General features: G+C 32.9%; 2 protein-coding genes across 4 annotated transcripts in view; one reads left to right on the top strand and one right to left on the bottom strand.

Moving 5' to 3' along the window:
* Positions 1 to 12,879, top strand: part of PJVK (pejvakin) — an 18,620-nt gene continuing 5,741 nt past the window's right edge. Inside the window, exons 1-7 of one of the 3 annotated variants that reach the window (XR_008204740.1) lie at positions 1 to 226; positions 2,554 to 2,749; positions 4,290 to 4,431; positions 5,132 to 5,249; positions 6,976 to 7,080; positions 8,375 to 8,685; positions 9,816 to 10,235. Coding sequence is in view for 2 of the 3 variants with exons in the window: in XM_052675556.1 (XP_052531516.1) it covers positions 16 to 226; positions 2,554 to 2,749; positions 4,290 to 4,431; positions 5,132 to 5,249; positions 6,976 to 7,080; positions 8,375 to 8,676 (1,074 nt within the window). In the remaining variant the exon portion in view is untranslated. Of the gene's footprint in view, positions 227 to 2,553; positions 2,750 to 4,289; positions 4,432 to 5,131; positions 5,250 to 6,975; positions 7,081 to 8,374; positions 9,791 to 9,815; positions 10,236 to 12,879 lie in introns of those variants that run through there. The other 2 variants (XM_052675556.1, XM_052675555.1) reach the window with 2 other exon arrangements.
* The window catches only part of FKBP7 (FKBP prolyl isomerase 7), a 4,368-nt gene continuing 1,859 nt past the window's right edge, over positions 10,371 to 12,879 (bottom strand). Inside the window, exons 3-4 of the mRNA XM_052675563.1 lie at positions 11,059 to 11,192; positions 10,371 to 10,737 (exon numbers count right to left, since the gene is read on the bottom strand). Of these exons, the coding sequence (XP_052531523.1) occupies positions 10,576 to 10,737; positions 11,059 to 11,192 (296 nt within the window). The 3' untranslated portion in view covers positions 10,371 to 10,575. The remainder of the gene's footprint in view (positions 10,738 to 11,058; positions 11,193 to 12,879) is intronic.

Genomic DNA, 12,879 nt, shown 5'->3' on the forward strand with positions numbered 1-12,879 from the left:
TTCTAATGTTGTAATATGTTTGCTGCTGCAACCAAAAACTTTGTTAAACAGGTTGGTGACGGAGGAAGACTAGTGCCAGTGCCCAGCCTCAGTGAAGCTGATAAGTACCAACCTCTCAGCCTTGTGATTAAGAAAAGAAAATGTTTGCTTTCGAAAAAATCTAAATTTGCTTCGACACCTTTCACGTTAAAAGACATTCTTGAAGGGGAGAAAGAAATTTCTGCAGGTAAGTTTTCTATTTATCTTCAAAGCAGAAAAATGCATGTTTTCCCATTTTTTCCCATTATTACATGCCAGTTGTTGTGGTTTCATCTGTGTAGGTAGCATAATGGTTCTTCAGTACATGTGTAATAAAATTATTTTGCTTAGTCATTTAATAAATACTCAGGAAAAAAAGTGTATTTCAGGCTGGTTAAAAAAGAGAAGACTTTCAGGAAAATTGAAAAAAAAAAAGTTATATTTAAAAAAAAACCCTATTTTTTAACAGATCCAGTTGAGCCTTGTGGGTTGTCTTTTTCTCACAACTCGCAATAGATATGTTGATGTATATTGATTATTTGCTACTTACTGTTTGATTTTAATTTTCACTATTTTCCTATAAACTCACATTGGAATATGTAGCACTGACGAAAGCTTAGCAGCTGTTTCATCTTAGTGATCTTGTGTGTTGAACTGTGCTTTGAATAAGCAGAAACATTTGGCGACAGCAATCTAACAAGTAATAGGTTTTCTATGAGCTTTTTTTTTTTCCACGTTTTTAAATATGAGAAAAATTTTACAGAGTTTAACTGCGTTTGTCTTTTCAGTGCAAAATCAGAAAGTTTTAAGTTTCCTTGAGAAGTAGAAGATGTAAAAATTGAGCTATACTGCATGCATTTTCTTTTACATTCCTTTAAAGAGTCTGGGCAATTTATAGCTGCATGATATGCTTTTCTGAAAAGTATTTAATTGCTTAATTTTACTTATTTTCAAAGCATGTTTTAATAAAGGTATTAATTGTGTTACAAATACATAAACTATAAACTCTACAAAAAAAACAGCACAGGAAGACAGAAATGTCTGCTGACCCCACAGAGAAGTGATTGCAGGATGCAAACAAGATGACAGAAATCCCATTCGTCTTGCATTCAGGACAAGTCAGCAAGCTTGTCCTGAATGGAAGAAAAAAAAAAAAAGGTAGAAAAATTCTCATTTAAGAAGGCAGAGGAAAAGGTTGTGAAATCTCATCACAAAGTCTTTTCTGTAAAGGTTAGATGTCATATGGAGAAAGTATTGTCCTTTAATGTGAACAAAGAGAACTGTAATTGGATTTCCTTTTTTTTTTTTTTTTTTTTTTTTTGTGACAAATACAAGCATTGCAATCTTTTTAGCATTATGAAAAATATAGAATGGGCTTTTTTGTTAAAGATACAGACAAACGGGATTAATTCTAGGTGACTTCCTAATGTCACTTTATTCTAAAAGCTCCAAAGAATAAGAAAAAATAATTGGATGCCTAATTCCCTGATCTATCTGCCTTCTTTGTATTAATTTGGCAGGCAACCAATGTGTTCTAGTAGTTTTGTTAGTGTACTGGAAACATGTTTAAGGTTATAAAGAAAGCATTATAAAAATGCTTTGGTACCTATCCTGTTGTTGTATAATAGATTACCAGAAATGTTTGAATGAATTAGAATTAATCTGTTGTTTTCCTTCAAATTAAACTGGTACTCTCCAAAATCTCTAGGGACACATGGAAACATGGCAAGATTTTCTAGGTAACAGCTAAAAGGCAAAATTAATGTTACTGGCAGACCTGTGTTTCAAAAATTAAAATCAGTGTAAGGTTAACTTGTCTTAAATCCAGAAATTTTAAGAACTCCCTAACGTATTACATAAGAAATATGTAAATGTAAGGCCAAAAATAAAAAACAAAACAAAACAAAACAAAAAAAAAAAAACCACCAGAACACAACAGCAACAAACTTAATTCTACAAGTTAGAAAGGAGGAAAAATTGCCTGTAATTGCCTGTATGTAACAAGTCTTTCCTATGAGTTGTTAGGTACCAGGACATGATGTATCAGCTGTGTTACCTTTCTCTTTATTCCAAATTTTCACATTGTATGCAGTCTTCACTATGTCATTTCCTTTGTGTTTCAGAGCCTTTGTCAATGCACTCATAACACACTGATTCTGTTTATCCTGCCTCTCGTGATATAGGAGAATAATGATAAACACAGAAATGTAGAAACAGCCCTAATCATAATTTCACGCTTAGGCTTATCCCATGTGGGAGCATGGGCACAGTTCTCCAAAAAAGTAGAGAGATGCCTGAGTTCCTGCACACTCTCTTTCTATTAGTCATCAGTAGTAATGCTGATAAATAAGAACAACACACAGCTGTGAATTTTTCATCAGAATAGCGGAGTACGAACAGTACACTTCATTCTCTTCTTCACATTTTTCTATATAGTTTTCAAACAATCAAAATATTCTGTTAAAAGAATATAATGCTTTGTAAAAATACTATGCTCAGATCTTCATCACACAACAGTTGTCTTCTTTTACTCAGGTGTTTCATCCTACCAGTTGCTCAACTATGAAGACAAATCAGATGTTTCACTCAGTGGTAGAAGAGGAAATCAGATAATCAACGATGTTGGTTTTGATGTTGCTGGATCAGATTCTATTGCCTTTAAAGCTTCATTTGGCATAGTGACCAAACACGAGGTTGAAGTACCGACGCTGCTTAAAGAACTTACTACAAGGTTGTGTTATGTATTTTGGTTCTGCAATAATATTTCATACAATTAGGTTGCTTCTCTGAAGAAAATGTATTAATAAAGAAATTGTTAGATTTTGATTATTTTTATGCAATCAGTAGTAGTCAAAAACAGATGTTTTCCAAATTCTTTATCTGTCTAATGAGTCTCAAGTTCACCACTTAAATTAGATGCATGATCTCCTGTATAACACAAGAATATAGTTTACCTGAATGAATTATTTTTTTAATTATAGTGCATCTTTCAAGAAAAAAAAAAAAAGAATTAGAGTAAGGAAGAGTCCACCAAAGACTCAATGTTATTCCATACTATTGCAAATTTGAAATTGACTTCCAAATGACATTAGCCATCTTCTGCTTTTGGTAGTAGGTTGATTGCTATGTTGTTGTCTGATGAACTAAAGAGATGTATGTTGCCAAAATTATTTCCAATATTCAAGATTTTATTAGGTTATTCCTCCAAACTTTTATTTTAAAAGAAAATAGATCTATTTGAGTGAGTTTTTAATAATCTGCTGGATTGCTATGAATGTAGTCCTTTTCTCCAAAACTTTTGTCAGCTCTTAACACTGAAAATGCACTCGGTGGTACTGTAGTGTTGGCACAAATGGGTCTTTTTCTAGGTGATCATTTTCAGTTTATATTTCAGTGATTGTCCCTTAGCCACAGGGACAATCCCAATATTGCAATCCAGTAAAGTATTCACTATGCTTGATGTGACATTTGGTGTTTTCAAAGATGCTTGTTTCCTAGTAGTTATTTACCAAGCATGTCATTTGGTATTCATAACCTCTCTTATTCTGTACCTAGCTGCTACCATAACTTGAGCTGGGGTTAGTGGGAGAAACTGATCATAGTCTTCCAATAAAAATATAAGGCTAAGAGCTAGTCTCTTTGGAGATTCTTCTAGAAAAAAAACATTTGATGATTGTTCTGTATTTATAGTTTATGCAGTATGTTGCAGTTACAGTTGATACCTATTAGTTAGCTAGTTTTTAATTCATTTAGATATGCCAGATTCTACAGGTATCACTTTAAATTTCTGAAACAAACAGTCACTATCACAAGCTTTTATAGAAGCCCTAAGATAAAGCATTAAAACTATTATTTTTAGTAATCAAACTCATAACTACATTTTAAAAAGATGACTATAATTAATATGAGACAGTAGGATTATATCAACCTGGAAAAAAAAAAAAGCTACTAATTAGGGTGTGTTGACACCTCCTTAATGTCAGTAAGTACAGCACCAGCCTTGAAATTTTCCAAGATATCCCATGTAACTTAATACTTGTATATTGTTAGCTTTCTTTGAATCTTCTGATGACTTTGTTTCCAGACACTGAAAATCAGCATAATCAATGTGAAGTTCCCAGAAACCTTCTCAGTCAGCTCTCTTATAGCAATGAGACAGAAGTTATGGTGATTTTTTTTTTTTTACTGACTTAAAGTTCCTAATTATGCAATAAGGTTTGTTAAATGCTAATAATCTCTGAATTTCCTCTTTGTCTCTCACTTGATTTTAGAAAAATAAACTTTGATCATTGTCTAGTCCATCAAACAAGAAAAAGTAGGATGGAGATTCTGTGTGTAGTCATGGAAAGCATTAGGACAACAAGGCAATGCTCATTAACTGTTCATACTGGGATGCGTGGAGAGACTATGAGGGTATGTATGTTTGACAAAGTTCTGTAATTTAAGTGAAAAGTCAAACAGCAAGCTCATTTTTATAGATTGTCTGGATTTGATTGCATTTTTACTGAAGTAAACAGAAAATTCTGAAGAGAAATGAGGTTTATTGCACTGATATAAAGTGAATGAGAACTTGGATTTTTTAATTCACGTTGCTTATGTGGGGGATAGGAAAAGGATGGAAGGATGGATAGACAGTGAGCCGTTTCTCTGGGTGAAGTCTTGGCAAAAATTTGGAAATTCCTTCTTTTTAGTTTGAATGTTTGAGAAACGTAACCTATCCTTCCCTACTGGATTGATCTTCTGTAGCTTGTTACAGCTTTGGGTTGTGACTATTTCAACAGTTGGCTCTTGCTCCCTGCCCAATTTCTCCCTCTCTTCTCCTCTCTCTCATCTATATGTTTGAATAATTGAACTTTCAAATCTTCTGAACTTTGCCCTTTTTTAAGTCATTCACATGATTTTCAAAAAAACTAATGCAAGTTAGATTATTTTCTTTGTATAAATATAGCATTGATTGGGAAAAAAAAAACAACAAAAACCTGAAAACCTTTATTTGTGAAATTGGATCCTCAAAGATTCCTCCTGGTAATGTAATTTTCACTGTGTACATTTAAGGTATTATTTTGCTTAGTTTTTCATTTTGAATTTTTTCTTTTGATTTTCGAAACCATAGTTTCACATAATTGAAGACCAAAATAGTAAAGGACGGGACAAAGCCATTGTTTTTCCTGCACATACAACGATTGCTTTTAGTGTATTTGAACTTTATATTCGTTTGGATGGGAATTTTGGTAAGTCAATCGCATTACAGTTAGTGTCATTACTGCAACTGGTTATAGTAGTTTTACCTTCTAATAAAGTTTCCTTGCTCTTGATATGCATAAACCCAATTCCATAAAATGGGTATGCTTTAATTTTATGCGCACAAGTAGTCTGACTTTATAAGGGAAGCAATTACTTAAAAGATAAACAAGATAGTTACAGAAAAATTTTGTCATGGAAAATTTTCTAAAAAATAGTAGGACTTGATGATGATGATGATTTTTCCTTCCCACACACTGCTCCATTAGCAAGGAACAAAATATCACTTGCTTTCTAGCCTTTAAAGACTATCTGATCACTTTTGTATAAAAAGAGAAAGTAAGAGATTTAAATAAAGAAGAAAATGTGCAGGACTTTTAAATGAAATGAGGAATTTTGTTTTTGTTTCTGGGTCTTTAAGTTCAGTTGGATACATTATTATGTATATGGCTAACTGAAGATATTTAAAGATATTTACGAATCACAATTACTGAAAACAAATGCAAAAAATGTATGCAGCTCCAGTAAGCTTTTCTCATTTTTAGGGAAGTGATGGAGTTTGTTTGCTATGGACACTGAAGCGTAGCCTGTAATGGTAGAAATGTTGTTTCAAATAAATAATAAATTTGATTTTAGGATTTGATCTAGTACATGATAATACCACATAATGTTAGATGATGTTTCAAACACCAGATTTACCTGTGCATAAATGCCAGGATCTCTGCAGGAGTCACAAGGCTGTTTCAGGAATTGCTTGACTCTGATTAAGATTGTGGCTTTCTTTAAATAGCAAGACAAAAGATTAGGGAAGTGAACTGTACCACTGCAGATCTAGACAGCAGTATCTGCTTTTAAAGTTGCAAGTATCTTTTAGCATATACAGTTTTTACATTCCAAGACAGAAACTCTGCATTTTAAAGGACTTTTTTAACGAGCTGTGAGATACCTCTTCCATTTTGTAAAAACTTCAAATACAATCCCAACTGTGCATAGTTACCTGATTACAAGTATGAGATACGCAATGCAGTAGTTCCTTACATTCACTTCTGTGAATCTCAATATAATGTTCCAATTTTTAAGTGTTTTATTTTACCTTTATGCAATGGTAGAAACATGCAAAAAATAATGTTCTTGCTGAAGTTGGGGAAATTATGAATTAAGAGGGTATTTTTAACTGCATAATTAAAAAAGAATTATCAGTTGAGGTTTGGCTTTTTTCAGTTTCATGCAGTCAATTATCCATATATTTTACTTCTGAGGTTTTCTCGCAATTTATGGATGGAAACTAAAGTGATACTTTGAATTCAAAAAATCACTTTTGTCAGCTGATCCTGCATTGGAAGAGAGGACGATAAAATTCACAGCCTTGCTTAGAATTCTTACTTCAATTTCAAATGAGAGATCTCTGTAAAGGGATGTTTCTTTCAGATACAGGAGTTCCATTAATATGATATTGGCTGTCTTAATTCCTTAAAACATGCAGAAACTCTGAGATTGTAAGTTGGAAGCCACCAACATGCAAAAATTTCCACTGATGCTGTATCATTTGATTGTGCTATTACAGTGCACTGATTTGTATTAGCAGTTAACATCAGCACAGATGAATTTAATCCCACTAACTTTATCAACCTATTATAGATTAAGGAAAGAATATTAAATTGTGTTGTGTAGCTTTCCTATTGCATTCTTCTAAAAGCTTACATTTAATTTTTACAGAACTGTGTGTGACTCCAATTGCAAAGGGGGGATTTGAAAAAGAGAAATCTGGATCATCTTCAATGAACAAATTAAGGAGATTAAAGCATAATCTCTTTCATCGAAGTATGTCTTTTGTTAATGTATGAAAAGTGTATTTTTGGTTTTAGTTGGTAAGATGGACATTTTAAAAGGAAAATTTTAATGCAAAATATACCTAATAAATTCCTTCCAAACAGAAATGATTTTCAAGTGATTAAATTCATACTGACAATCTTTTTTTGTAAATAAATTTACAGGTATTGCTATTCATTAAAACTAAAGATTTTAATTTATAGCTGATGATAAAGTAATAATCTGTTAAGATTAAAGTTATTTCATGTTTTCACCATTTACATGGAGTATCCAAGTCATAATTTATAAATAATATTTCAGCTTTATGACAAAGTTTAGGTACAAAGCAATATTAATTTAAACGTTAGAATGTACTCTTTAGGCTGCATCATCACATGACAGGGATATTGGCAAGAGACCACTGTAGTTCTCTTTTCTTGTTCTGATGTGAACACAACCACCGAAAATAGTATCACTTTATGCAGGCTGATTTCTTTTGGATGCCTCTAACTCTATGCTACTCAAGTTTGGGAACTTCTTGTAGTCAGTGTAGAGCAAGATCCTCTACTTTTAACAAACCTTGGTCTAAGTATTGAGGAAGGCTGTAAATCTGAAAATGAAGAGCACCAGACACATCCTTCTAAGGCTGCTCTGTACGGATGTTCTTGCTCTGTTGTATTCCATTCTTGATCAAAGAGCTTATATGGCCTAAACCTTCAGTTGTGTTTCAGTCTACCCTAAAGGAACCGATCTTCAGTGGGCATGATACACCTCACTCTCTGTAGCTGCCTAGAAGTTGGTTATCCAACCTAAACTCATTACTCCCTGAAAAGAGAGAAGATAAGTAGTTTTCAAAGCGACTTTCTTCTGGGATGTCTGGATGCTCAGAAATTTGCTAGGAGGTCAGCATGGAAAAAAAAATGGAAACAGAAAAAACAATTTTTAGGAAATAAATTCAGGAACAAAAATAAAAATGCTAAAACAAGAAAGTGTGCAGCTGTGTGGTAATCGGCACTTATTTTTCACAATCTTATATCGTGACCTTAACTTCTAGAATCATTTGTATATAAATATTTCTACTATGCATGTCATATAAAAAAAAAAAAATTCTAGTTTCTGCCAGTGTCTTTTGTGAGATTAAAGGAAAGTTTTCACCACCCAAGGCTTTTGATGGGAAGTGAGCTATGGTGCAGCATGTTTAGAATGGATTCATGAATCAGTTGTTATTTCCACCAATTGATTCACAAGTTGTTTTGTAAACACTTCATAATGTAATGACAAATTTTGTGTGTGCATTCTTTTTCAGATAAAAGAATAGTGAGTATCGTCCCTAGCTCTGACGGTTACTTGGAGGACCTTTTTACAGACTACTATGAGAAAGCTGCAAGCATGACTGATCTCTCTACAAGCTATCTCAGAGATGGGGCTCATGTCCGAATTAATTTACTTAATAACAACATCCCCAAAGGTCCTTGTGTTCTTTGTGGAATGGGAAGTTCTAAAAGAGAAACAGTCTATGGATGCCTAGAGTGCTCTTTTAATGGACAGAAGTATGTACGACTGCATGCTGTGCCCTGTTTCGACCTCTGGCATAAAAGAGTGAAGTAACTGCTGTAGGTAAGTGCCTGTTGTTACAGACATGGGCATAACTGGGTGCCACAAGTTTTCAGAGTTATTACATGTGATTCAAATGGTTTAAATGCAAAATAGTGCAAGTGCAAAATATTTTATTTCACTATTATTTTCAACTTATTTGCTTCACAATGATCTTAATTACTTGAGAATGTTCCAATGCATTCCCTGACATTTTGCTTTTCATCTTTCTAGTACCTTCACACTTCATTATCATAGTGGAAGATGTACTTTTAAAATGAATTTTAATAATGTCAAAATATATACTATAACTTACCTATAAAGTTGTTTACAGAAATTTGTTTTGAAGCCTCCAAATGTTGCCTTTATCTACACTGGCATATAATTGTAAAATGAGAATATTTATTAATAATTTAGTGTTCTCATGAATGTTTAATTGAAGTATCAGATTAAAAAACATTAGCTCAGTCTAATGTTTCATTTACAAAAGGGAACTAATAAAACTGGGGTTAGGAGTTTAATATTAGGATGTCATTACTAAGAAGTACCAGCCAGCATACAAGGTATGTTTGGATTTTAGGTTACAACTGCTCTTGAATTTCATACATTTTATGTGTTCAGAAAAAAAGTTTAATGGAGAAAGCTTAGGAAATTTAACATAACAGAACTAGATCCTTCCAGCTAGACTTCAGGCTGAAGTTTTTTTAAGTAGTTCTCAACCACAAGAAATAAACTGTTCTTTAGAATATATACTCCAGGGGGCACTACACAACAGCGTCCAATGCAGAGACAGGGAGAATGGTTGATTTGTGTATAGTTCAAGCTTTGCCATTGCTATGTTGAAACAGGAAAACAAAATTTGTACATTTTTGATTTGATTTTAAGCGTAATTAATGATTTTAAGCGTAAAGCCGTATGTGGAAGTTTTGTTTCTTTGCCTGGGCTGCCATTTCACTGTGTGTACACCTGATTCTTCCATGTTGAAATAAATGGTAATTTGCTATCAGTAGAAAAGTGTGATATGCAAGTGTTATGATGACGGTTGCATAAGCAGGTAGAATAACTGTGTATAAACTATAGGAATATTGACTTTATTAACTATGAGAGTACTGTATATTAACTATCACTGTTTCTTCTTTGTGTTTTTTCCAAAGTGAGGGAAGCCAGATGCCCAGATAAATACTTATGCTTATACAGGAGTACCTTCTATTCTCTTTCATCTCAAATAAAACATGGCATTAGAAGTTTCTAACTTTTAGCCAGTTTATTGAGCGATTTTAGCAAATTTACTGTAGTCAAGGTTTGAAATCCCATTAAAAATACTGTATATTCATAAACGCCGAACTTCAACACAAAATAACTATAATATTAACTTGATTTAACATTGATAAACATTTGTATTTTTATCTTGAAATTTCAATTTCTTTCTTTTAAGGTTTTTTTTTTTTTTTTAATAGATGAAAGTGCTACAGTGGCCTAAAAGCTATAGAAAGCCTGCAGTTACCTGCCTGGGATTCTGTTTTTCTGTTTGGACTTAGAAGTATTCATTAGGAATTTTCTAAATATGTCAACAGGTACTGGAACAGTTTTGGTTTTTTTTACTGATGAGAAAGAAACAATCATTTTGATCAGCACTTTACACATTGAGCAACACCAGTAATCAATTGTGTAGATTAGGAAATGATAAAGGAAAAATGAAACTATGGATCTTGGTGTTTTCCAATTTTATTTATTTTGTAACATCTAAAACATTTTATTAGCTAAAAGTTGAAAGTAGTATTTTACAGTCACCTTAGAAATAAAAAAGATGCCACTATAAAAAACAAACAAACAAAAATATTCTGTAACAAAGTATTACTTTGGTGGTTTTTTTTAATTTTTTGTCCATAAAACAGCCAAAGATTTGACAGGTAATTAGAGTTCATCATGCTGGTAGACATTGTACTCCTTAGCTGATATGAAGCCATCTCCATCATGGTCATTCTTCTTAAATATGTCAGCTAAAATTTCATCATGGACTGAGGGATGACGTTTTTTGCCATCTCTTGCAAATTCTTCTTTCAAATATTGACTTATCTGGAAGGGGAAAAAAAAAAAAATCAACTATTGTGGCTTTTATACCAGAAAACTCAGCAGCTATCTTCAAGAACACTAGGTTATACGTGTGTGAGTAACTGTGACTGCAGTGTAGGCATGTCTGAAGTTACTTTCCTACTATGTCTGGGACAGACTAGTAGACTAAAGCAAATGTCAGCATGACAGTGTATACTTGGTCTAAGCATACAAAAGCTTTCCGTAATGAACTGCATCAAAAGCAGCTCGTGTAAGGATTACGTTATGATAAAAGTATCTCCAAAGTTTTATAAATACAATCCATTCAACATTATGTCAAATCACCTCGAGTTCGGAGAGCTTCTTGTCATTGTCCTTGTCTATTTGATGAAATGCTTCAACACTACGAGGTCCCTTATTTACTGCATAAAGTTCAATCTCAAAGATGAGTGTTGCATTAGGTGGAATCTTGCCCTGTGCTATGAATAAAAGAAAAAGCACATTTAAGAAATGATAATGTATATTCAGTGATCACATGTATGGTAAATGTGCACGTAAATTTTCCTATTTTTTCTTACAAAAGACAGTGTTAATATTCAGATTAAATGCTTGATTTAAATATTACACAGCTAGACTTATCAGTTCATGTTCTGGCATGATGCTGGTTCAGCAGGTCATTGTGTTATAGAAACTATTTTGAGAGAGACTTGAAAACAATATACTTCTCTGAAAATTATACTGTTCATACCATATTTTCAAAAATGAGGATGTAGTCAACTTTGAAGAGTGATTCTGCATCATGAAAAACAAATATTTCTGGTGTTCTCACTGTTTCATATACTGTCCTATGATGAGGCTTACTGAGAGATCCATTCTAAGATGTACGTATTAATTTATTTATTTATAATATATGCATTATAGTACTAAACCAATGTTTTATACATTTTCTGTCTGAAGAAACAAGCAGATAATATCAGGTTTAACAAATTTACTCTGAATTATACCTATGATTAAAGGACACTATGCGAAACAGTGAGTTAAATGTGCATCTCACTAGGAAGAAGCAATAGCATGTAATTCATCTGATTCACATTTGAAAACCAAAACAACCCACAGAAAACCTCACAACCCAAAAAGCCCTGAAGAACCACTGGAATATTTTCTCTGGTCCCTAGATAAAAACACCAAAACATGTTAGACAGTATTATTCCTGTGTCAAAGCATTTGCCTATTAACATAAGGCACTGTATCATGCTTGTGGCCAAAAAAAAGGAACTGAAGCAGACCGGAATAAACAGATCAGGTCTGAAAGCAAAGCCAAAAAAGCTTTTAGAAACCATGCAGTTTAATATTAACATGTGAACATGCAAGTTGCTTCTATTCATAGCCAAAGCTAGTGTGCATGACTTTTGACAGAATGTTGTGACCATAAACTGAAGATAAGCTAAATGTACTTTGCTTATAAGAACAAGGCAAACAAAACTATTACTTACACTTCTCATCTAAAATACCGATGTTAAAAATCACAAGTTTTAAAATTCAAAGACTTTAATCTTAAAAGCCTGAACATGTAGAAGTTTTAAATATAACTGGATATATACCACTGTTTATATACGACTTACCAAATAAAGATAGAGTATTAGTCTTCAGTGCCAGTATTTACGATTATACATACCGACAAAGGAAAGATATGTAAAGATTTAGAAAGCCACATGCATGTGTTCTAACTCAAGATTAGGCAGGCATCTTCCACAACATGCAGGAATGCGCTGAGACAGAGGAGACAGGTGTATTTCAGAAACAGAACAGTTTCTTGATGTGCTACCTAGAACAAACAGTTAATGGTAGTATTAGATTAAAAGAATGTATTTTTGTGTCAGTGTTTCTCTTTGTTGCAAGACTTGCTCATTAAACATTATGCTCAAGAGGTAAAAATTTGATCCTACTAAACTTCATTGGCTACAGTGGATTATACCAAACACGGAACTGATGCATAAGATTCTAACACAGTAACATTTACCAAATAATTACTATACATCAGAAGTTGCATTTTCCAAAAAAAACTAATACACCCAAACCAGACTGCATTTATTTACAGCTGAGTACAGAAACACTACATAAAAATGACTAGAAGTCTCTTTTATATTTAAAATCATGAATTCAAAT

This window comes from Tympanuchus pallidicinctus, unplaced genomic scaffold (assembly GCF_026119805.1).
Source record: "Tympanuchus pallidicinctus isolate F22 unplaced genomic scaffold, pur_lepc_1.0 scaffold15, whole genome shotgun sequence".
In the NCBI taxonomy this organism is placed as follows: Eukaryota; Metazoa; Chordata; class Aves; order Galliformes; family Phasianidae; genus Tympanuchus; species Tympanuchus pallidicinctus.